The 24,862-nt window shown below is 39.4% G+C and overlaps 2 protein-coding genes across 2 annotated transcripts in view; both read right to left on the reverse strand.

Annotated features, from left to right (window-relative positions):
* Nucleotides 1-4,938, reverse strand: part of LOC120455872 (inactive dipeptidyl peptidase 10) — an 85,643-nt gene extending 80,705 nt beyond the window's left edge. Inside the window, exon 1 of the mRNA XM_039642348.1 lies at nucleotides 4,839-4,938. Within this exon, the coding sequence (XP_039498282.1) occupies nucleotides 4,839-4,925 (87 nt within the window). The 5' untranslated portion in view covers nucleotides 4,926-4,938. The remainder of the gene's footprint in view (nucleotides 1-4,838) is intronic.
* An 18,228-nt stretch (nucleotides 4,939-23,166) lies between these two features.
* LOC120455864 lies at nucleotides 23,167-24,543 on the reverse strand. The gene is made up of 3 exons (XM_039642336.1): nucleotides 24,384-24,543; nucleotides 24,138-24,323; nucleotides 23,167-24,012 (listed from the first exon to the last, which is right to left on the reverse strand). Exons 1-3 carry the CDS (start codon nucleotides 24,438-24,440, stop codon nucleotides 23,245-23,247), a joined length of 1,011 nt encoding a protein of 336 aa, XP_039498270.1. The 5' UTR covers nucleotides 24,441-24,543; the 3' UTR covers nucleotides 23,167-23,244.
* Between the last annotated feature and the right edge of the window lie 319 nt (nucleotides 24,544-24,862).

Below are 24,862 nucleotides of genomic sequence, written 5' to 3' on the forward strand. Positions count from 1 at the left end.
TCTTTGGCTTTCAATAATAAAGTCGGGCCTAAACGGCTTCCTTTTCTTTGAGTTTTTGGCCCATAAAAGGAGCAACGTAATATGATAATCAAACTGAGTGCCAGCCACGAACAAGATGAGTGACCCCCGCTGCCCAGGGGCGTGTGAAAAAGGGGGCGGGCAATCGTATCGAACCCTTGGCAACCTACTCAATGAGCTTTTGGCCATTTAAAACAATTTTATTTGATTTGGCAAAGCAGAAAAACGAGAGCAGTTAAATAAAAGTGTTGCCTGAAATGACTCTATTAAAAAGCGATTCCATTGAAGTCGACTTGGACATACGCTATGCAACAAAATAATGTTATTAACCATTTCTAATTTAATTTAAAAATCCACAGACAACTAAATAATATTATTATAAATAATATATTATATAATGTTATAATGGTATTTTCTTTAAGCTTTTACTAGCTTAAATGCGCTCCGTTCTCTTTGCATTTTCTTGGGAAACCCAAATCCCATTAGTTCTGATATTCAACATGGGATTAGCTTAAAAGGCTGCCAATCCCATTCCCTTTTTTAGTCGCCGAATTGTGCTCCATTGCAGCATTTTTATATTGGCAGTCCAAAATCTGTTGTACATGGAAAATGCTTTCGAAACGTAAAAGTAAAACTATCATTTCGCCCGAGGAGCTGAAAAATACGAGCGGCCAGCGAAAATCGCAGAACGAGCCGGCTACTCAACTCCACATTTTCCAACCAACCAACCAGCCAGTCAGCCAGCTGCATTCAACAAGCTGCAAGTGACGACCTCCACGGGTCAAGGGTCAGGGCCAATGTCATCTGTCGGTTTTTTGGGGGTGAAGGCCCCAGCACGGTTCACTTGATTTCGTTTTGAACTACTTCAGCAACCAGCAGCTGAATGACACATGGCCAAGGTCTGCTGTAATTTGAAGAGCCCCACAAAGTGGGCTAAATAAATTAATTCGCCTGCGGGACACTTGCAATGTGCCCCAATCAATCTTCAAAGATAAATCAGGGGGCTTAAGTAAGTTATTTCTTATTATTCCTACAGTTACGCCTGGGGAACATCATTTTTAAGTCCTTGATAAAGATTTCTTACTACTTACTTACTTAGGGTCAACCCTTTGCTTTAATTTCACTGCATTTCTTTCCATATTATAATATAAAATTTTATTTCATTATTTCTACTTCAGAAATACGTTCATTGGCTTAACTATATATTATTTAAATTATCAATTTTTTGTTGCATATAACTTTAGTTGTTTAAATCTCACAGCAACAATTTTTTAATAATTATATTAGATAATATTTTTATCTATTTTATTAATTGTAAAGATTTTTCGTTGTCGATGTAGCCTGTTTCCTTTTAAGCATATGTATTTCCAAAAATTTTCAAATTGTTGCTGTGAGATTATTTATTTCTCTAATAAATCGATGTATTTGCCCACTTTTGACTTTCCCAATTAAAGCGGAAAACTCTCTATAACTTTGCCACCAATATTTGAAATCTGCTGGGAAAGTTTTGCGCCTTCGAGAAACATTCGAAACTGTGGTTCACTTTTACTTTTACACTGGCTGTTGTGTTTACCCCCCAAACAAACGAAAGTTGTACCCAACGCAATGACCTCGAGTGTGCTGACTTGATTAATAATCTCGATTTTCCCGGCAGTTAAACGGGGTACAATGCTCAACAGCTCCACAGCTCCACAGCACTACAGCTCAACAGCTCGACAGCTGTTATCGTGGAAAATATTATATATTAATTTCGAAAAGCACACACAAGGACCTCCTCACATCGCTCGCATTTCATTGTCCTTCGTTGGCAAGTGACAATTAGGATGGAATTACTGCGTGCTCATGGCTGATGGCTAAATTAATAATCCCATTCGAGAGGATAATAAAACTGATTTCTCTACCATACAACGAGTGCGAGTGTAAACAAAGCTACCGTTGAAGGCTATAGCATTTTCCTCCTCTTTTTTCCTCTTCGTGTTGCTCCTTTTTGGTCAGCTGGTGTAAAGGAAGCGAAGGATGTTATTTAGGCGCCAAACTCAAAATGCCGGCCCAGCTCGCAGCACATGAAAACCAAATATTGCCGAACTTTAGAGGCGATGAAAATACACTTTTTTAATTACTTTCTTGCCACACAGAACACGCGCGGTACACTCGAACAAAATAAAGCAGCGAAGTCAGCAAATTCAGCGAAATCAGCGAGTGCCGAAAAAGAAAATGAAAATGGAATTGGATTTGGATTTGCTGCAGCTTTTTGAACGGATAAGATGGATAACGTTGCTAAGAAGCGTTCGAATCGCCCGTCGCGGACCGAACTTTTCGCATGTCAACACGCGCCAAAATGTTGCAAGCGACTGAGCAAAAAAGCGGAAAGCCAGAGGAAAAGCAGCGCCCACGCTCCCATTTTCCCCCCAACCACCCAAAACGCTCCCTTTGGCGCCGCCCCACTCGTTGGAAAAGGTTCATTGAGAAAAGCCAGTCAGCTGGCGGGGGGTGTTTTTCCCGGAGGGGCGGCGGTGCACAAAACAAAAATCAGATGGCCGTTTTCGCCGAGAAATCTGCACAAGCAGCTGATGCTGGGCGCGAGCTTTTCCGCTTTTCCGCTTTTCTGCTTTTCCTGCACTTTGCGCAGCTTTAAGCTCGCGGCAGTGCGCATGCGCGCATGCAGCAAAAGCTCAGGATTCGCTCTCTGCAAATGCCACTTGTTGCGTGCGCCCAAATTAAAATGAATTCTTAATCAAAGTATACAGAAAACGTGGGAAAATATAACTGAATACGGTAGGGACTTAAGATCATTTCTTAAATCAATGGTATTTTGCATTAAAAACCTGAGCAGTTTCCTTTTAAATGTTAACAAATGATATGCAAGCTTTTGCAGATGGTGCTTGTGAAAAGCTCTTGACTCATTTACCCAATCAACATATGCTTGGAAAGAAAATCCTTGTAAGAAAGAAATACTGGTAAAAGTTTTCGAAATGCATGCAATGGAATATTTTTGAGAACTTGGATTTCTTAATATGAATATTTTAGCCAGTCCACAAATATGATTTTTTATTTTATTTAAAGTCAGCTTGCGGAAGTAAAATATATTTCTTTGTATTCCATTTGAAAACTATTATAAAAAACAAGAAAGAACGCTATAGTCGAGTTTCCCGACTATTAGATACCCGTTACTCAGCATTTAAATTTAAAAAGTTTTTTGGCAAATCGACAGAAATTTACAAGACCAATACAAAAATGAAAAAATATCAAAACATTTTTCAAAAGTGTGGGCGTAGCAGCTTTTGGCGATTTGTGGGCGTTAGAGTGGGCGTGGCAAAAAGTTTTTTGGCCAATCGATAGAAATTTACAAGAATAATACAAAAATGAAAAAATATCAAAACATTTTTCAAAAGTGTGGGCGTGGCAGTTTTGGGCGGTTTGTGGGCGTTAGAGGGGGCGTGGAAAAAAGTTTTTTGGCAAATCGATAGAAATTTACAAGACCAATACAAAAATGAAAAAATATCATAACATTTTTCAAAAGTGTGGGCGTGGCAGTTTTGGGCGGTTTGTGGGCGTTAGAGGGGGCGTGGCAAAAAGTGTTTTGGCAAATCGATAGAAATTTACAAGACCAATACAAAAATGAAAAGATATCAAAACATTTTTCAAAAGTGTGGGCGTAGCAGCTTTTGGCGGTTTGTGGGCGTTAGAGTGGGCGTGGCAAAAAGTTTTTTGGCAAATCGATAGAAATTTACAAGACCAATTCAAAAATGAAAAGATATCAAAACATTTTTCAAAAGTGTGGGCGTGGCAGTTTTGGGCGGTTTGTGGGCGTTAGAGTGGGCGTGGCAACATGAATCGACAAACTTGCGCTGCGTCTATGTCTCTGGAGTCTGTATGCTTAATCCTAACTTTCTAGCTTTTGTAGTTCCTGAGATCACAGCGTTCATACGGACGGACAGACAGACGGACAGACGGACAGACGGACAGACGGACAGACGGACAGACGGACAGACGGACATGGTCATATCGACTCGGCTATTGGTCCTGATCAAGAATATATATACTTTATATGGTCGGAAACCCTTCCTTCTGCCTGTTACATACTTTTCAACGAATCTAGTATACCCTTTTACTCTACGAGTAACGGGTATAATAAGTAAGTAGTTTTAAATTTCTTCAATTACAATTTAGTCAATTGCTTTTAAGTTTTTAATCAACAAAATTCGAAATCTATCAAAATAATCTACTTATATAAATACAACCCATTTTCAATGTTTCTTCTCGTTACTAGCCACCCTGAAGTATATCAACATTAATTTGAAATAACATATATCCCTGGCAATCTGTTAACCTTTATTATTCGCTTATTATTCTATTTGTCAGATGAGACATTTCGGCAGACCGCTTTGGACGTAACTTAATCTAAATAAATGTGAAAATTTCGGCCAAAACGTGTTCACAAAATATGGTAAATTGAATTAATGACCATCTTCGTATGGACAAACAAATCAAATCATGAGACTGCCGCCTGCAGCCCACATATGATCCTGGTGTTTCCTTCCATCTACCAAAATTAATTAAGTTCCAACCTTGTCTGGCCATCAAGAAATCACCCAAAGCAACGTACCAATTCAATTTGATGGCCCCCAGTGGCAGATGAGAATGGAGACAGAGGCCCAAACTTTCAACTGTAATTAATATGGCTGAAATGCGAGAATGTTTCGATGTTTCACTGTTTTGGCTGCTGCGGCTCTGGGCTGAATGTCTCTGTATGCTGGTGTATCCATTGCCCGCCAGGATATCAGGGCGCATCAAAGGACATGTGTTAAGTGGACACTCACCTCGATGGTGATGTGATGGCCACGGGAACGGAAATTGTCATCGGTGCTGCGCAGATTCTTCGAGTCGATTTGCACATTCGTCTGCATCTTGAGAACGTATCTGAAACGACACGATGGATGAAAAGTTATGGCACGTCTGTCATTCGCTCATAAGTGAAATATTTCCAAAAACCCCCTACACCACCAAAAAAAAAAAAGGAAAACACCAAGAAACAGCCATCATAAACTTTACGAGATTGGATGTGTTCTGGGTGTGTGGAAAGCCTTCAAGCCAATGATGCGTGTACCCGATAAAGATGCCGAAAAAACAAAGTGCGAGCAGAAAGGCCAAAAAAAAACGAAGTGATATGGCCAAAAAATGGTCCTATGAAAATGTCGGTCATAAAATCCAAATGGAAACGCTCAAGGAATTTACTTTATGCATTCTAGTGCCCAAAAAAAAGAACTCGCACGCCGAAAAAAAACAAGAAAAATTGGCAAAAAATCAGAAATATAGGATTCAATGTGTTAGGTGTAATAATAGTAAATTTCTAAAACTGAACCTATTTGGCTTGAGAAATAAGCAGTCAATTTTATTCGTAATTCTTAGTAAATAAAACTAACATAGAAAAAATATAACTAGACATGCATAAAAATAACTAAATTCGCAACAACTTAGAGTATATGTATATATTAACATTTAAGAAGATTAACGAATTAAGTGATCCACTAGAGTTGTACCCATTACTCGTAGAGTAAGTGGCACTTCTCATCAGCTCCAATTTACGGGAAGAAAGTGTGTTCTGCATTTGCCATCTAATAAATGTCCCTTGAATGCCGAAAGTTGCGGCAAAAAGGAGGAAACCCAACAACCTGGCGCGGATTTTTCGCTGCTGTCGTTGACAACGTGTTTTATCCACTTTCGGGGTTTATTTATTTCCCTTTTTTTTTGGTTACTCGTTTTTTGTATTCGATTTCTTTTTTGTTTTTTGTTTTTTTTTGGCTGAATCGAAAAACCGCATTGCCGATTAACAGCAGCCAACAAGTGCAGACATGGCAAATCCATTGGAGCTACATTCCAGCACCTTTGCCGCATTTGTGGCAACAAAATTGCAAATTTAATTTGCGCCTCTTTATTTATGCAGTAGCTCGATGGCGGCGAAACTTGAACGTGAATTCCCGGATTTCTGGGTTCCTGGATTTCTCGGTTCTCTTTGCTTCAGCACCAGCCTTTCGCCTTCATCCACATCCACATCAACATCCTCATCCTCATCCAGCTAAATGACAAGCCAGCAGTTGTGCATCCAGCTCAATTTAGTTGCCCAACCGCCCGGGGCAACGCACTATGGCAAACGGCATTATGGCGGGAAAAGCCAGCCGGTCGAGGTGCCTCGGAAAATTCAGAGAGCTGAGTGAAACTCCGACTACGCCAGTCACACAATGGGGGAAAACTCAGAAATATTTAAGGCAAAATAGCTTTCGGTGAGCATGCTGCACTTTCTTGTGGCAAGTAGCTGCTGGGAAACTCATTCATTCATTTATTCATTCAATCTACGCTACGAAAATATATAATAAGATTCCCAATTGCCACTGCTTTCAAATTGTTAAGCTCATTTAAAGCAATGGACTTAAACTAGAATTTTTATAAAAGTATTTCTCGCAAAAATAATGCATTCACAATCATTTCTAAAATGCTCTGGTAAGTATTTAAAACTCAGTTTGAAAGTGGCCAAGCCATTTGATTTCCGGTCAAAACACAGAAAACAGGCAATATTGATGCGACATGTTTCATCACGTTGAAATAATGTGGCTGCACTTCCCCGACGGGCGAGTGTGTGACCGCACTCTCGCTGAATAACAGAAGCGGGACAACACAATTAACACAGCAACTTGCATATGCATGGAACGTTTGCCGTTTTCCATTTGCCAACATTGTTTTCCCTGTATCACAGTGTTTTTCCTTTTGGCCTGTATCACAGTGTTTTTCCTTTTGGCCGCATTTGCACGGCCCTTTGGGCCAATCACGTTGCAATTGTTGCCGCTGTCAAACAGCAGAAAAATTCGTTGCATATTTGAGAGACCGCCGTTTTTTTCGTGCCTCAACGAATGCGTTTGCATAAGTGATTGCGGATGCATTTTTCGACACGCTGAGAGAATTCTAAAGTGATTTCTGCGAGATCTTCAAGAGCTTCAAGGGCTTTTACGAGCAGCAAAAAAAAAATGGCCTCTGGGGTTTGTTAAGCTGGTTGTAGCTGCTGTGATTTCGGTTTCCGTTTCTGTTTCATTTTGGGATACAAGTTTGCTTTCGCTTTCCTTCCACAGCTGTCAAATGGCCTCAACAATCGTAGGCCCAATTGTGAAAGCGACTTCGCCCATGCCAAAACCATAAATAGTTCCAACCCACAGTCTATTACTCGCAGCATTTGCATCGGGATGGCTGTGCGTGTCCGGAATGCGTACGGCTCTATCTCTATCCGGAATTTCCATCTGGCTAGTGTCTTCATGACACCATTCCCCAATCGGCTGAATGGCGAATATCTGTGAGTGGAATCGGGAATTTGGGCCCACAATCAGCATTCACTCACGCAATTCTCCCATTCGCGCCTAATTCGATCGTCGTTTCTGGCTTTCATTCTCTGAGCATTGACTTTAAGTTTTCTTAAAATCATTCAATTTTAGTAACATTTTTTAATCATTAATAAGTTCTTATTATTCTTCAGTTTGGTTTGTTATAAAATTAAGTGCCAATATTTTTTAAACATTTTTTATAGGTAAGCAGCATTTTTCTGCTTTGTAAGTATATTTTCTATAAATAATATTTCGCTTTTTTTTGCAGAAATAATTTAATTATTTTCCCGAATTACACTACATGTGCGGCTTGATTTGGCTCCTTAGTATTTGTGGTGAATCCCCTATTGTTGTTCTGTGTCTATATAATCATTGTCCGGATAATAAACAGCCCCAGATATCTCATTCGCACACGCTGAGATACTCGGCTACTCAGATACTCAGATACACAGAAACATAAACAGCAACCGATATGGATACTAGATACTAGATGGTAGATGGTAGATGGGGAATGGAAATGGAGGGTCCCCTGGTGGCATAAGCATATGACTGCTGTTAGAGCCACCTGGGGGTTGAGGGGGCTATGGGAGCTATGGGGGCGTGGCAGCCCAGATTGGAGTGTGGAATATAGTCGTAGGAGTTGCCATTGTCATTGTGGCGCAAAATGACTTTGTATTTCATTATTTATATTTATTTGTTGCTCTTGCTTTTGCTTTCTGCTCTTCTGCCATTGTGCTTTCCGTTTGCTTCGTGCAATAAAACAAACGCCAGCGCAACGGAAATCTTAGCATGCTTAAGTGGCCAAGGGGACGGGGTTTTGTGGGCGGTGTTGCAAGTACTGCAAGCAACTAGCAAGCCAAGTACCAAGTAGCTACAAGCAAGTAGCAAGTAGCAAGTAGCAAGTAGCAAGTAGAAAGCAGCAAGTCTGCCCAGCTGCTCAGCGAGCAAAGAGGATGGGGCCAAATTACAGACCCTTTAGCTTTAGCTGCGAAGACAATCCGATTTTCTGCTGGCCACAACAAAAGCTCTGCGGCACTAAGACAATTTAGTGTTTAAAATAACAATTCTTAGTTCTTCATATATTTTGTACTATTTTTTTGGAATGTATAAAAAAGTGGATTTAGGATTGAGCTAATGTTTATATGGAATTCGATCATGAGTTCAATTAAATATGATATTTAATTCTTTATTCGTGGGAAAACTTTGCCAGTGTACATCCAAAATATCTGAAGCACACAAAGCAAATGTATGTGTACTTCCATCAAGCACAGACTCACGCAAACAGAAACATAAACGAAAGAAGTAAATACGAGCTAAGAGGGAGCCACCGCCCCACCAAAAACAGTCGACAAAATAAGTTGCAGGAGAAATATATTTTTTGCCCACACAACTGTTTCATAGCACGAAATTGTGCTCAGTGTAGTGCATTCAACTCGGTGTTCGCGAGGATGATTGCCACCAAATGATTGACAAATGAAGCAAATGCCATGAGGTGGCGTGAAACTATTAAACAATGAGCCAGCAAACGGAGCAGATTCTGAGAAACCAGAGAAATTCCAGAAGAAGACAGCAGAAGCAGGACGAAGGACGAAGGACGAAGAACGAAGGATTCTCTAAAGTGCTGAATAAATAAGTTAATCAGATTTCACAAACTAGATTAAGGCAGTCGCAGATAATTGTTATTGATTGAGTTCTGGAAATTGTTAGGTGTGTTCGTATAGACGACTCAGTTTATGTGCAGCATTAAATTCTTAAATTCATTACTTCTGCCAAATACGAAAATTATAAATTTGCGTATTTCTTTATATTTTCTCAGCTTACCGCTCTTTGATTGCCATACTTTCTAGCCCAGCAGTAATGCATTCAATCCTTTCCTTTTTTTTTCTCAATTTTCAGGTGCTTTATTTTCCCCCATTGATATTTTCCTACCACTTTTCAGCCGTGACCATGCCCACCAGTTTCCCTTCGCTGGGGGAGTTTTCTTTTCAATTTTCCTGCTGGCGCTGGTGGCGCACGAAGTCGGCAAACATCATCAGCAATGTGCGAAGCAAAAATTAATTGAAATAGCAGCAGCCTCGCAGCCAAGAGACAACAGGCCGGAAGTCCTTTCTGTTTTCCCTTTTCCCTTTGCCATTTTCCCACAACCAAACACTCGCACACACGCAATGCTATGCCGCCAAGCGAAATGCCAGGAGGTAACAAGTACATAATAATAATCGTAAATAATATACAAAAAAAGTGAGCTCGAGAAATAATGGAGAACACTGAAACACTTAAAACGCGCCACTATCGCATATAAACTGTATTTATGGTTCTAAGTTTGGCCCAAATGTAGCATACTTTTCAGGGCGAGCGAAGAGGAAATAAATTTGTGCTGAAATCTGTGAAGAAATTCCTAAGATTAAACCATTCAAACTAATAAAAGTTGAGAATGTGAGAGAATTTCAAAGGTTGCAACTTAGCTTCTTTCTTGCTTCTTATAAAAAGAATAATTTAATTAAATATACCATATATAATTATAATGGTAATTATGACTGATAATCGTAACTCAAGAAACGTATCTTTCTTATTTTAAAACGACATTCAGCCAATTTTGCAGGGTACTTAGACTTCGTTACCGAGCGTACATTTGCAGTGATAAAATGGCCATATCTCGACCTGTCGACCCATAAGAATGTTTCATTTTTGTTGTCTTAATGAAGTTTGCTCCAAGAATTTTTCGGCTTGCCTTTGTGTGAGATTTGTTTACATTTTTTGTGGGTTGACCTCTAACTGGGAACTAGGGATTCGCTTCGGCCTCTTCAGTTCTTTTGCTTGGCTGGCCGTTGGTAATTTGAAAAGTGTTAATCAGCCGCTCGTATCTCAGCGCGGGGATTTTATGGCCAAAACTTTGCCATCATCAGGTGCAGCCAATAATTTCGTTATTCAAACCTTTTTTTTTTTTTTTTTGGCTCTGATGGCAGAAACTTTTTGGCCGCTGCTCGCTTGTAGTTCAAAAGGATACAAAACTCGTGGCTCATGAAATTGCTTGACATTCGGGGAAAATGCGGAAAAAAAAATGGTGAATACGAAAAAAAAAAAGGGCAGCAAGAGAAATAAAAGTTTGGTCCTCCCTCCATAATGGAATTGCCAAGCATCCGGCAAAAGTCAGGGTCATGACATATAGAGTATACTATACTGCACAGGTAGTAATGTGTGCTATGTACCCCGATCTTCCTGCCCACATAAGTAAGTTAATTTCCATTGCCTGTGTCAACTCGGATTCCTCATGTCTGGCGGCAGTTTGCTCATTTTTCGGGGTCCACAACTTGTCGCTTTCGCGATATGCAAACTTCATCTGTACTTCAGGTCACCCACTGAAATATGCCAGAAATGCACTCGAAAAAGGGGGTGCCTTTATATAATATTTAGTATGATTTCATTTCACTTATATGTACTTAATGAATTCTAAGATATTTTTAGAAATATTAATACAATTACAACGAAGTGCTAATATTTATTTCCATTTTATTACATTTAAGTGTGAATTAACTCTGAGAAGCATTCCATTTTTTCCCGGTGCATTCGTAGCATCGCATTTCAGGCGACGCCAGGCACTCAACTCAACTCAACTCGATTCCATTTGCCTGACGTTGCAACAACTCTCTGCAACTGTTGCACTTTGCCCACTTTCTAAGCCCCCCTTTAAAAACCCCCTCCCCCCCCTTCACTGAACCCTTTATGGCGTGAATTTTTGGTGCAATTTTGGCTGTGGAAATATGCAAATACAGCTCACAATTTGGATGCTGTGCGGCTGCTGGTCGAAAATCAAAAATGGCAACAAATTCGCATGGCAAATCTCGAAAACAGAGTAAAATAAAAATAAAAAATAAAAATCCTCCATGGCGTGTTTGGAGGCAATCGAAACAATGTCAACAATGGCGCCCAATATTCTGCACTTCCACTGCACTTTCACCCACCAACCCACTGAAATCCATCCATCCCACTTCCTGACCCACCCCACACACTTTCATCCAATCTTTTCTTGGAACTCTGATTGCAAATAGTGTCTCCCCGGATGGCAAAAGTAAACTAGTGCTGGGAATAGGTAGATCAACAAGGAAATGGACCTTAAAGCGAAAAAATATATAGGAAGGCATTGACTTCAATTTACTTTGAATATGTCCATCTACTTTATTAATAAAAAGTCACATTATATAATATGAAATATTAACTTGCATACTTCAGTTTGTTACTTTGTTACCATTGCCAAAAACTGCATCTAATAAAGTATTACAATAAAAGTTAAAAGGGTAACTGACGAACCGTTTTATGTTATAACAATTCCATTTGGCAAGCAAAATAATTCGTAGAAAATACCATTTTCAGCTAAAAGTTTTCCTTTCAGAGCGCTGCATTTAAGATTTGAATTCGGGATTCGCGTTTAGAATTTGCATTGCCGTCTGCTGCAATTCAAAAGTTTTCGCTCGCCATCAAAAATATATGCAAAACTTATACATAAATGCCATAGATGCTTGGAAAGGAACAAAGAGCAAACCATATAATCGATTTGACTGTCGGCGGAATTTATAGTTTTTGGCTACTCAATTATGCAAATGCCCAGCGAAAACATCCATTTCTGTGCACTACAACACAATGGAACAGTTTGCAAACAGCAAAAACAAAACCACAGACCATTTAATAAAACTGACACAAAAACAAGCCAATGAACAATGAACAAAAGTTTTCAATGCATTTCCACCAGGACGATGCAAGGATAAAGCGTCGAGGATAAAGGCTTTAAGCATTTTGTTTGCGAATTTAAAATGATATGGCACGAGAACCAGCTTTCAAATCACCTGTTGAATAATTAACACCCAAATGGCATTGCCATTAATTCTAAAATAGACATACTCGTATTTCACCGAAAATCAAGGATAATAATCGGTGTTGCTGGTTTTTTCTCAGTTTTCATTGTCGAGAACTTTTGCTATAAATTCTACAAAAGTTCATTGTTTCACACATATACATATTTATTTTGACTCAATCATCAGCAGATAAATGGCAGCAATGGTCGCAAATATTTATTGCCATGATTTCATGATTTTATTTTTGCTTAAAAAATAAAACAGAAATTCTTTGTAAATAGCTTAAACGAACTGCTGTTTAAGTGCACAAATATTGCAATTCAATTGTTTAATTGAATTAAAAACGTATATTTTTGGCAACCATACTCACAAACACTCTAAAGCAGTCTTAAATTAAAAGCAATTATCTGGTGAATCAAGACAAGCACTTAGTTGGAATAACACAATAACTTGACATTACTCGATTGCGCTTAATAGCAATTTAAATGCCAGCTTGACTTTCGTTTCGTCCGTATCGCACACTTTTCCCACCCATCAATTAATCGGAAAATGCCGCCCAGCTCGTTGGCAAGTCAAACCAATTAAACTCAGCCGGTTAAGCCAATAGCTTTGGTAAACATTCCGGGAAATGCGATATGGGATATGGGATATGGGATATGGTATATGGTGCATCAGATACTATAATGCTATGGCATCGGAACCAGATTTTATTTATTTTGAGCGGCCATCGTCTTTGTGCGTCAATTAAATATTCAGCATATTTAACATAAATAATGCGACAAGCAGCTTAACTCGCATTTTGCATCCAGAGCTCATTAAAATTTCATTGTTTCGGCATTTGGCGCAAAATAAACGAAATGCCAATATAAATTGAAGGTGTTCGAGTCACAGGCAGCCATCCATCGCCCATATGGAATAATCAATCATCCTGGAGCTGGAGCTGAAGCTGGAGATGGAGCTCACCTGAAATTCATTTGCTAAGCATTTTGCACCTGCAAGCGAGCGGCAAATTGGCGCTGCTTACCTTTGATAAATGTCAAAACATTTTCCTTCGCCGCTCGCTGCATAACAAATCAAACGTTTGACAGTTGTCACGGCGAGGGACAAAGGACGGCAGTGTCCAGGGTGTCACGCGGTTATGATGAACACTATGCTCACTGAGGAAAAAAACGTAGACCTTTGCGAAAGCATCTAAGGATTCTAAAAGGTTGTAAAACCAATATTCTCTCTTCAAAAAGTCAACTCAAAAGTACATTTACCTAAATTACAGCACCTAAATCCACTATTTTCTAAAAAAATTTATAGTAATTAAAAAAATTTAATTAAAATATATTTTTAGCCCATTTAGCTGTATTCAACATGAAGTACTTATCAGATATATTATATAAAGACGAATTAAGCTTCCAAAAAATATTTTAAACATTTTTAACAAAACGATGTACCTTGTGGGAAATAAAACTGGGATTAACCTGTTAATAACAATTTAATTGCATGCATGAATTGAAATGCCAAATTGTGTGATTACCGGTGGCAATTAATTAAATAACGTTTATTTATGACCAAAGCAGACATCCTGAATTAAAACAGGCAGCGAGTCCTGCCACTCAATTAGCAATGCCATGTGCCGTGCATTTGCGCAGGACCCTTTGGTCCTGCACATTTTGAGGGGTTAAGCTGCTTAAGTTCATTAGGCCATAAAAATGGCGCTCATTTGGCCGCCCTGCGATTCCCGGCGCCATGAAAGTTGAGTGCTCTGCGCTCTGCGCCCCAGAATGTTGCCATTTCAGGTCCTTAAAATAACACAGAAATCACCAACAGTGCATAAAAGTCGGCAAAACGAGACCGAGTGGGAAAAAAGAGTATAGCTAAAATGCAGTTACTTGGGAAAGTAATTGTTACTTAACTTTAATTTGTTGCTTACTTCGTTTCTTATCTAAAAAAAGGATAATAATGCAAGTGGTCTTGAAACACACTTGACCAACTTTTAATTCAGTTGGGATAATAATACAAAATGCTCAAATTTTCTTCTTAGGGTTCAGTGTTAATAAGAACTAGCTAAATAAATTATTCTTTGAACTTTGCGCTATGTTTTCCTGAGAAATCCTTATTCCAGCGTCGCCAAGGACTCTATTGAATTTTCTTTGTGCATTTCCCGAGCAAAAAGCTCACCTTTTTCTGCGGTCTGATTATCTTCCCTCTTCGCATGCTGGCTTTTTCTCTATTTGCCGCACTGAGCAATTAGTAAGGACATAAATAAACAAAAAATGCGAGCTGGGAAATTCTAAAAGGCAGTCTGTACGTTTTCCTGGCCGCTTGCCCACTTGGCAGTTTTCCTTTTATTTATTTTTTTTTTTTTAGAGTTTTCGCACTTTAAAGGATGACGCCTGAGTTGTTGTTCCTTAACGGTTTTCTAATGAGCTTGACTTATGACGCCCTAGGATAAGCCCAGGAGAATCTGTCGCCCACTTGTGGTCCTTCGTAGGCCCCCGCCCCCTGCCCCCCGTTTTCTTCCTCCTGACAGGATGCATAAATTCCAAGCAATTTAAGCTGAGGCACACCAGCATCCGAAACACCCGCGCCACCCACATGTTGTGGGCAAAACAATGGGGCACTTTTGGCCCTAAGTAAGTGCTCGACCCCCACTGCCCCCTTTTGTCGCCCCACCCATGATGTCCTGGGAATTCTGTTATTATTTAGGCTGCTCTATGCGTGTCTGTGCGTGTGTGTGTGTGTGTGTGAGGTGCGTAGTAGATAATTATGCCCAAGGATAAATATTCATGATATTTTTGTTTAGTGCTAGCAAGCTGAAAACCCCGAGATGTAATCGTTTATCACCACAGAAAAGCCTTATTTTCAGCTGAAAGTCGGTAGAAAAAACTAATCATTGAAAGCTATAATATAAGAAAAAAGCGAAAATATTGAAGAATCCATCTAAACGTTGAGGCCGATGAAGCCATTTGAAGCACTCCAGCAATCTCACGTAGGAAATGCCATTACAGAATCGCCCTAAAGCTGATAAATTGAATTGTCTCCTCTCGGCTATTATCCCCACCCCTTTTTGCGAAGCCCCCTACTTCAAACGAAACCCTCTTTTTCCAGTTTCCAGTTTTGATGACTGCAATTTGTGGCCACAGCGAGGCGAAGTTTCAAAGCAAAACTTGGTCAATTAATTCATTGCAAATGGAACAACAACCTCCACAGCAATACGAAAAAACAACCAAGAAAAGGAGCTACAAAAAAAAAAAAAAAAGGAAAACAATTCTGATGATGGCCACTTGAAAGATACTTCTGTTTTCCTGTTGTCCTCTTTTTTTTGCAATGACATCGTTTTCCTGTTGCGTTCTGCTCACAACAGAAATGAGAAGTTATCCTTTTTTCTCGCTTTTAAGAGTTCTCATTTAAACGGAATTCAAACGAATATTTATACCCGTTACTCGTAGAGTAAAAGGGTATACTAGATTCGTTGAAAAGTATGTAACAGGCAGAAGGAAGCGTTTCCGACCATATAAAGTATATATATTCTTGATCAGGATCAATAGCCGAGTCGATATGACCATGTCCGTCTGTCCGTCTGTCCGTCTGTCCGTCTGTCCGTCTGTCTGTCCGTCCGTATGAACGCTGAGATCTCAGGAACTACAAAAGCTAGAAAGTTGAGATTAAGCATGCAGACTCCAGAGACATAGACGCAGCGCAAGTTTGTCGATTCATGTTGCCACGCCCACTCTAACGCCCACAAACCGCCCAAAACTGCCACGCCCACACTTTTGAAAAATATTTTCATATTTTTTCATTTTTGCATTAGTTTTGTTATTTTCTATCGATTTACCAAAAAACTTTTTGCCACACCCACTCTAACGCCCACAAACCGCCCAAAGCTGCTACGCCCACACTGTTGGAAAATGTTTTGATATTTTTTCATTTTTGTGTTGGTTTTGTAAATTTCTATCGATTTGCCAAAAAACTTTCTGCCACGCCCACTATTACGCCTACAAACCGCCAAAAACTGTGTTTAAGACTCTCCTTCTCCCTTCCACTAGCTGAGTAACGGGTATCAGATAGTCGGGGAACTCGACTATAGCGTTCTCTCTTGTTTTAAAAATATTTAACATAACATTTAATACAACAGGATTGCGTAACTTCTAAGTGTAAAACTTTAAAGTTTTAATAACTACTCTAATACTTAAAGTTGTTATTTGTGCATTCGCTTAACTCTACGAAGTCCAAGCCATTAAATTTAAATCAGAAAATAAATGCAATAAAAAGCAATGAAAATCCTTAGCCCCCCGTTTTGTTTTCCATTCTATTTTCTAATTGTTATTTTTGCCCGCTTGCTGTTGATTTTCCACTGGCATCACTTTCCCCACACACATGCGGCGATGGGGGCGTGGCTGGATTGGGGGCGGTGGATGAAAACAAGTTGGTCGTCGTTGTCGGTGCCTGTGGCCTGTCCATTGAATTTAATGCCCGAGTTTAACTTTTCACCCCCTTCCAAATACTCCTGTTGACAAATCCGTGGTCAAACCCCCACCCCCAACCCCCTTTAAGGACTCCCCTGGACGCGTGATGGACATACGTGCCCGGAATCTCAACAATATGGAACAATAAGGATCCGGATGCACCCAAGACTGGCCAACACGAAACTAATTTGTCATATTTCAAATTTATCTGCCCGTTTTTAACAAGCATTCTTGAGGCTCTATTTGGTAGCTAAACTCAGTTGATCATTTTACCAAATTAAGATTAATCGTAAATATTTTATTGCTTTCGAAAAAAATATATATGCAGTTTATAGTCTATGCTTCAGTTTGTAAATTACAAGTGACAGTAATATAGTTCATATTGAAAGAGGCTGAAAGAAGATAGGGAACATAAACTCAGTTACCTAGATTCTTAACATCTAAATTGGTAAATGAAATAAGTACACTATTGTTATTGCAATTTTATTCATTTTCAAAACACCTGGACCCACAATTGAGCTGCATTTGATAAGATAATTGATCTGGCCAAACATTTCTCTAGGCACTTCTCGAACCGGACATCCAATGCAGGTTCAATTGTTATTTTAATTTCGGTTTATCTTTTGGCTTCCAGTGCGAACAAGTTCAGCTGCAATTTAGGGACACCAACGGGCGATAAGCTCCCATTCAGGACAAGGGACGGGAGGACACAGGACACAGGACACATGACATTTGACAAGGGCTTAAGGGCGCAAAGCTTTAAAAGCCAGGCTCAACTCTATGCTGCCCCTGAGGTGCTACACTGCAAGAAATCACTACAAACACGTTCCTACAAATTGGTAAAACAAACACTTGAGCACTTTAAATAAAAAAACTTAGTTTGTACATATTTTTTTCTTAAACTTTCATACTTTTAAATAAATAAATTTTTTATAAGAAAATAGATAAAAATATGAAACATAAGATCATTTTTCTCCGTATAGCTTGTTTGGCCGATAAGAAGGGGTGGCTCCTTTGGGCCATAAAAGTTAAGATGGATTTTATTGGCAAGAATCGAGCGGGCACATCATTTGTTCGCTCATAGATGGAAAGGCATCTGGGGAGTGCTGTATCCACAGTCCTGCTTTTGAGTACTGAGTACCAAAAGGCGTAGGGCGTAGGTCAAACGGAAACGGAAATGCACAGCACAACAATGGCCGATAAGAGGCGTAAACAAATGCATCAAAGGAAACGGAGATAAAAGCAGGGCAAAATCTGTTTCCGGCCCACTTAAGTAGGCAACGAAGGGAGAAACCGAAAATCCACCCAAGTCGCCCCAAACGCTTTGAATGCAAATTCAAGAAAAATTGCAACTTCTACGGCACACAATCTGGGGAATTAGTCCTGGCCAGCCTAAAAGCATTCTCCGTGTTCGTTGGCCACTTTGGGCCAGGTCGAAAATCCCTCAACCCCAACAAAAGCCATTAAAAGCCCGGGTTCGCAGGTTAAATCCGCTGAATTTGCCGCCAGAACGCAAGCCAACCAAAAAAAAATGTATATATATATATATCTGTAAAGCTGCGACAAAATCTCAGTGGACTTACCAAAAAGGCTTAGCTAATGACAATTTAAGGATTTTCTGATTTTGTTATTAACATAAATTTACTCTGAAAGTAATGGAGGGCGCGAGGATGGGAGGTGGAAACGGGTAATGGCCTAGCGAATAAAGTGTTTTTTCTGCCCCTGAAATCTCTGGCAAATCTCACTCAAAAGTAACAGATTTCATGATGTGAACAACGCACTTTCAGTGCTCTACAAAAAAATATTAAATAAAAAAAAATAATTTGTATTTACTTCTTAAACGAAACAGATAAAGAAATCAATTTTTCCCCATAATTATTGTTTGTTAATTAATAATATATGCATATAAGAATGTAACTTACATCATTACAATAGTGTTTAATAAGTCTTTAAAGTCTTTGAAGATCTCGAAGATATGTTTTTGAATTCCAGATATCCACGGATGGAGTATACCCACAAAAACTAGGTCCCCTACACACACAAACACAAATGTTCCGCGTTGGCTTTTCGCACACATAAACCTTAATGCGACGCACACTTTAAATGTATGTGTGCCCGCGTTTTTCCTTCTTTTCGCAATTTTGCGTTGTTTTAGAAAAAAAGACGATGTACACGCACACACACACACAAACATATGTATAAATGCGAGTATATAGATGTATGTATATGTGCGCATAACACCTTGGTGACATATGCCAACTTACGACAATGACATGCGAAACATCAGCAGCCCACAAGCCACACTCCCCCTGCCACGCCCCCTTGGCACCACGACGCTGGCGGCTGGGGAAAATGTTAAAGAAGAAGAAGCAGCAGCAGCAGCAGCAGAACAACAACAATCAGATATAATCAGCAGAAAAAAAAAACAATTTAGCAATCTTAGATAAGGGAAATGCTGGCAAACCGACCTGGTTCCAGGGGAAAAGCCATTATTGAAGGATTAGAAATCGATATGGGAAATAAGGATAAGGATAGGGAATATTGAAAGAATTATTTCGATTACCAGTACAATCCCATTCCTTAACAGCCAAAACACTTGAATTGAATAATCTGTGACTCATGTATATATGTATTACATATGTAAATACCACCACCCACAGATGACAGAATAATAATCCCATAAAAATAAGCGTTTGTATAATTTCCATTAAATTAAAACCTATTTTGCACGCTAGGCTCTACTGTTTTCTTAGGCCAGTGCGAAAACGAAAACATATTTTTTTAAAAGCCCCTCTGGATTTTCCCGCAGCATCGTAAACAGTTCATTCCCACTTATTCCACACTCGATTTGGACTATCCCCAAACGCTATATATATATTATGCTAGCCCCAAAGCAACATCTTGTGGCAACCGGCTATAAAGAAAAGTCGCACATAAAAATGGAGGCCCGAAAAGTGGGAAATCAGAGCTAGATGTTTACGATTTCATTGCCATGTATCTTGATTTCCGACAGCCGATACAACTATCTTTAAACTGATAGTTACCATATGTGGAAATAAAAACAGTTTGCTTTTAAAAGTTAATGGAGAAAGAGGCACAAATTTTAAATAAACAATCAAAGAAATATAAAATTTTGAAATTTTGTACATGATTAATTATGTTGCTTAAGATTGCTAGTAATTTATCCACAGCTGTATGCAAAGTAGTGTGTCCCTGTTGATTTTTTTATTTTTTTTTGTGGTTTTAGGGTGCAAAAAACTCTGGATAAACCCTCATAAAACACACGGCAAAAAAAAGAGGAAGGAAGTGTGGGGCAAGGATGTTATCCGTTTTAGTTTGCTGACAATGTGTTTACTGCGTTCCACTTTGCTTGCAGATTTTCTTTTGGAGTTGTGAAAGTTTAAAAGTCAAAAATGGTCGAGGAAAACTCCAGATGATAAATGCAATTTGTATAAGTGTCACGCAGTTCGCTGGGGGTCGTGAAACGGTGCCCTCGACTTTGGGCCACTTGTATTACTTCATTTAAATCAGACCAAAACATTAGGCCAAACTCATAAAACATGGTGAAAACAATTTTTTGTGTCGCAGGCGTCCGGGAGGAAATAAAAATGTAAATGTATATGGGCCGGAAAATGAAATTATAACAGCGAGGCTTTTTGGGGGGCGGGGAAATTCCCAGGGAGGTCCATTGAAAATCGTCCCATTCAGAAAGCCAAAAAAAGGCAAAAAAAAAAACATAGCCAACTAAATAAAATGCGAAGAGGCTATAAAATTGAGTGCAGTTGCCGAAACAAGAGCAATAAGGAATCGGCAGCGAAAATGAAAATGAAAATGAAAATGTTTGTCCAGCACGAAACAACAGCCACATTTCGACCGCACTGCTGGCAAATGTTTTTGGCCATAAAGAGAAATCCGGCTGAAACAAGAAACCAGAATCTAAATCAAGAAAACAAACGACAAACGACAAACAGTCGCAAATGAAAACGAAAGTGAAATACATGCACATAATTTGAATAGAACCCTCCTTGCCCTCTGATTTTTCTATTCTCGGCGAAGGTCAAAGGAAATTTGGTTTAACCAATTAAGAAACTGCGGTCGTCTGAGCTTGTGGTTTTTTGGGTTTTCTGGTTTTTTGGTTTTTTGGGTTTGGGAATTCAATTGATTGGCGTCTGTGAATCAAATAAATAAATGTGTGGAGAAAACCACGAGTGAGGATACATGTATATATTTAAAAGTTTCATTAACCTAATTTGATTAAGTGTACTCATTCTTTTTATTGAATAAAATGATTTGGCACACAAAAAAATAGAAACTCCTCTAAAAATTGTATTTTATATTGAGATTGTTCCATCATCAAACTGCAGTTCGCAGCACAAAACTTAAATTTCCTTGTGGAAAACTTTAGAGGAACCATTGAAGACCCTTTGTCGAAAATGGGGAGACAAATAATAGCTGTAGATTAATAATGAAAATAATATTATTATTTTTGTTTGCTGCACATTTCTCTTGCTGGCACTCAAATGACCGCATCAGCTCGGCACTCTCGCCCCTGCAATTTTCCTTTATGATTTTCCACCCGCCCCTCTCCACCCCGCCCCGCTTTAACGCATTTTGTTTGCTGCGGATGCCAAAAGGACTTGGCGGCGTCAAATTTATGGCTCTTGACTCTCGACTCTTGGCATTCCAGAGCGCACAGAATGCAGAATGCTCCATTGTCAATAAGGTCCTTCCGCCCAAACACCCAAACACGCAAACACCCTTTCCCAATTTCCCAATTTCCCCACCAACATTTTCGCTTTAAGAGCGTTCCGCAATTTTTTGGCGGGCAAGCGAAATAAATTTCGAAGGCAGCCAGAAGAAGTGCATGAAATCAAACACAATAAGCGAAAGAGCCGCAAATCATTTTGAAGGACATGCGAGTATCCTTGGACCCTTCTCTAATTAGTTTACAAGAGGGGTGGAGGAGGGGGGTAGCAAGGCTTCGCGGGGGCAAATGGAACGGAAAACAAATCAATGACAGATGATGAGTGGTCGCGACAACCACTCAAGGGTGGCACACTGAAAAAAATGCAGTAAATCAGCACATAATAACACATAATTAAGCTGCTCTGCAATTGTGCAAATTAACATTTTTATTTTCTGTTCATAGCTAAATATGATCTATGATATATGATATAAAAACGTATTCTTTCCAATTTCGACCCGCACTTTCTGCGAGTGCACTACAAGGGTCACGGGGGCGGCAACCCCCCGTCCCCACCCATAAATGTGTATTTGTATATTCCCCTGTTTGTTCGGTTTATGTGACAGCTTCAAAGTGCATTCAAAATAAAGTATGCAGGCTGCCATTTTTTGTAGCTGCCTGTTTGCAACTGGTTTTCACTCGTTTTTTGTCGACTGCTTTTTACTATTTGCAAATGGCAAATCATAAAGCGCATACAGGAAAGTCCAAAACAAGTTGCAAATATCACAAAATTTAAAACAATTAGGCAAAGTTGCGCGACATGTGTTAACCACACAAATAACAGTTTCTCTTTGTCATTGATGATAATCGATTATAAAACTCATGCTAGAAATATTTATTTATTTTCGTTTAATCTGTTAAAAACACAACCATTTAACAGTAAAAAGTTCAATGTTTTGAAAGGCATAATGACCAACATTCTTTTTCAATAATTTGTAATTCTTTTTCACATTCACACGCAATAATAGCTGGCTTAAAAACGAATTTACATATTTAAAACACCTTTTAACTAATTTCCCAGCTTTTGAGATTAATTGAGTATTGAACTATATTACAATTGTGATTTATTTTGAATTTTTCTGGCTCACCCTTGGCAGTTTTTGGTTAGTGAACTTCCACAAGAATTTCAATGTGCTAGTTTATTTTATCAATTTGATTCTATCGCGCTTTTGATATCATTACACATGCGAAACACTCTCAAATAATAATAAATATTTGAAAAATTGCCCGAACCGATAACCGTTACTCGGCGTTTTCGAAACCCAACCGTTTCGCTGAAAGTTGACCCGCTTACTTTGGCCTGTGTCCGCTGGCAAGCGAACGCGTCGAATGCTGAACTGCTACTTGTTGGCGTTTCGTCGTCCTCCGAAAACGAAGCGGAGATGCTAGGGAAATGCTAAAAAAAAAAAGAAAGCCAAAGGAAAAAAGGAAAACAACACAGATACGCACGCACACAGGCGCGAACTTTTCCGCCTCGCCCGCCTCACCCCCGCGCAGAAAGTTCATTTTCCGATTCATTCGGAGCAGCGAATTCGCTGCGCTGCACATTCGTCTATTGGGTATTCGCAAGCTTTGAGCTTTTCCAACGGCTTTTCCGGCCGCACGAGGCGCTCGCTGCAAAGGAAAAGCCGGCTATAACGGTTCAAAATAACAGAGAGAGAGATAGAGAGAGAGCTTTGCCGGCACTTTTGGCGCCAGATTTGAATTGGCTTTCAGAAGAAAAGACGCACATGTTGCCCCCGGTTACCCCAATTTTAATTATAGAAAATATACAAAGAAATAGTCAAGTGTAAGCATAAGAAGGAATCCCATTAGTTATTACGGTTCCTATAAACCTCGTTGATTTGCGCCCTCATATCATACAGACTATCCAGGATGCCCAGTTCGTGTATCTTGTTGTTCAGATACACGCGCTGCAAACGCCTTATCATCGGATCAATTATCTCGGTTCTGACCAAATCATTGGCAGTGTCATTGGCATGATGGCCACTTTGGCTAGGTTTCGATTTCTTCGACTCCGAAGAAGACTCACACATGGTTTTTTTACTTGGTGGTGGTGGCTTACAAATATAACAATCGCACCCATTTGCCTCCAATTTCTCCAGCACTGCAATCTGCGATCGAACCGCCTTTTTGATTTCTTCGGCACTCCTTAGACTAATAATTTTTGGGAGGCCTTCAGGTTTGATTTCTTCGGCACTCTTTAAACTAATAGTTTTCGGAAGGCGTTCTGGTTTGATTTCTTCAGCACTCTTTAAACTAATAGTTTTCGGAAGGCGTTCTGGTTTGATTTCTTCGGCACTCCTTGAACTAATAGTTTTCGGGAGGCGTTCTGGTTTGGAGCACTTGCATCTGCACTTCCCGGTAGATTTAACTGTGTCAGAGGACTTTGCGTCATCCGTCGTATAACGGCTGACTGGTGATACACTGGACTCGCTCTGGCTGAGTTCATATTCCACTCCGTCTACATAATTGTCATCTGCAGACTCCAGAGGCAAATTCGGAATCCCATAGTACCGCGAAGAATGCATTTTTCTGGAGCTGCGTCGTTGTTTATTCGAAGATTGCTTGGAAGAACTCTAAGGGCGTAGTTATAATCAGAGTAAATCAATCATTATTAATGTACTTGGGATAAAAACAAATGAATACTCAAGAACTGTCATATCATATCATATATAATATAAATTATGTATTGCTTATTTACCCGCGTTTCCTCCGACTTTCGAGAGCGCTGCGAGTAGGAAACAGGGAATTCCCTGCGAAACGAGCATCTAGGATCTGAGCACCAGCATTCCTCCACTTCACAGTCTTCGTATCTATACTTCGGACTTGTCTGCGTAGATCTGGTGAGTACAGAAAAGCCGGTGCCTCGTGTTGATAACTCAGTGTCCTGCACATTAAAATTGGATAATGATAGACCAGAAACGAGGACGAATTCTTTTGGACTCACGTGTGACAACGAGCACGAGCAATAGCGACAAGCATGTAGATGTACGTTTCTATACATTTTTAAGGCAAGAAAAATATATACTTTTTTTGTTGAATAATTTGTGCGTACGACTTTAGTTCACGAGAGCACGATTCGAACTGATGTTTTCGTATGGCAAGGTGTGTGACATACGAATCTGAAAAGGAAACGCCTCCTTGTTGGAGAAAAGTGCCCATTGAAATAAACATATTGACCATTATTTTGTTGTTGTTGTATTTTTTAATTAATTCATAATAAAAGTTTCTATTTTTCGGTTGTTTTTTTGTTTTGTTTTGTTTTGTTTTCGACGCTTAGCTAATATATTTTTTTATATATTATTTATATGTATATCTACAATAGTTATTAGCATTATCATTATTAAATTGTTGTTTGCTTTCTTTTTGTTTCGAATCTGCTCAATACGCAGAACCATTTCTTGTTTGTTTGTTGGTTTGTCAAGT

The sequence above is a fragment of the Drosophila santomea genome, chromosome X (assembly GCF_016746245.2).
Source record: "Drosophila santomea strain STO CAGO 1482 chromosome X, Prin_Dsan_1.1, whole genome shotgun sequence".
Classification (NCBI taxonomy): Eukaryota; Metazoa; Arthropoda; class Insecta; order Diptera; family Drosophilidae; genus Drosophila; species Drosophila santomea.

Bases quoted from the DNA above. Each gene is read 5' to 3' on its own strand.
- LOC120455864 (XM_039642336.1), bottom strand. From the start codon at position 24,440: ATGTATAGAAACGTACATCTACATGCTTGTCGCTATTGCTCGTGCTCG. The intron at 24,324-24,383 runs GTGAGTCCAAAA...TTTAATGTGCAG, and splicing joins GCTCGTGCTCGTTGTCACAC to GACACTGAGTTATCAACACG. The intron at 24,013-24,137 runs GTAAATAAGCAA...CTACGCCCTTAG, and splicing joins GAAAGTCGGAGGAAACGCGG to AGTTCTTCCAAGCAATCTTC.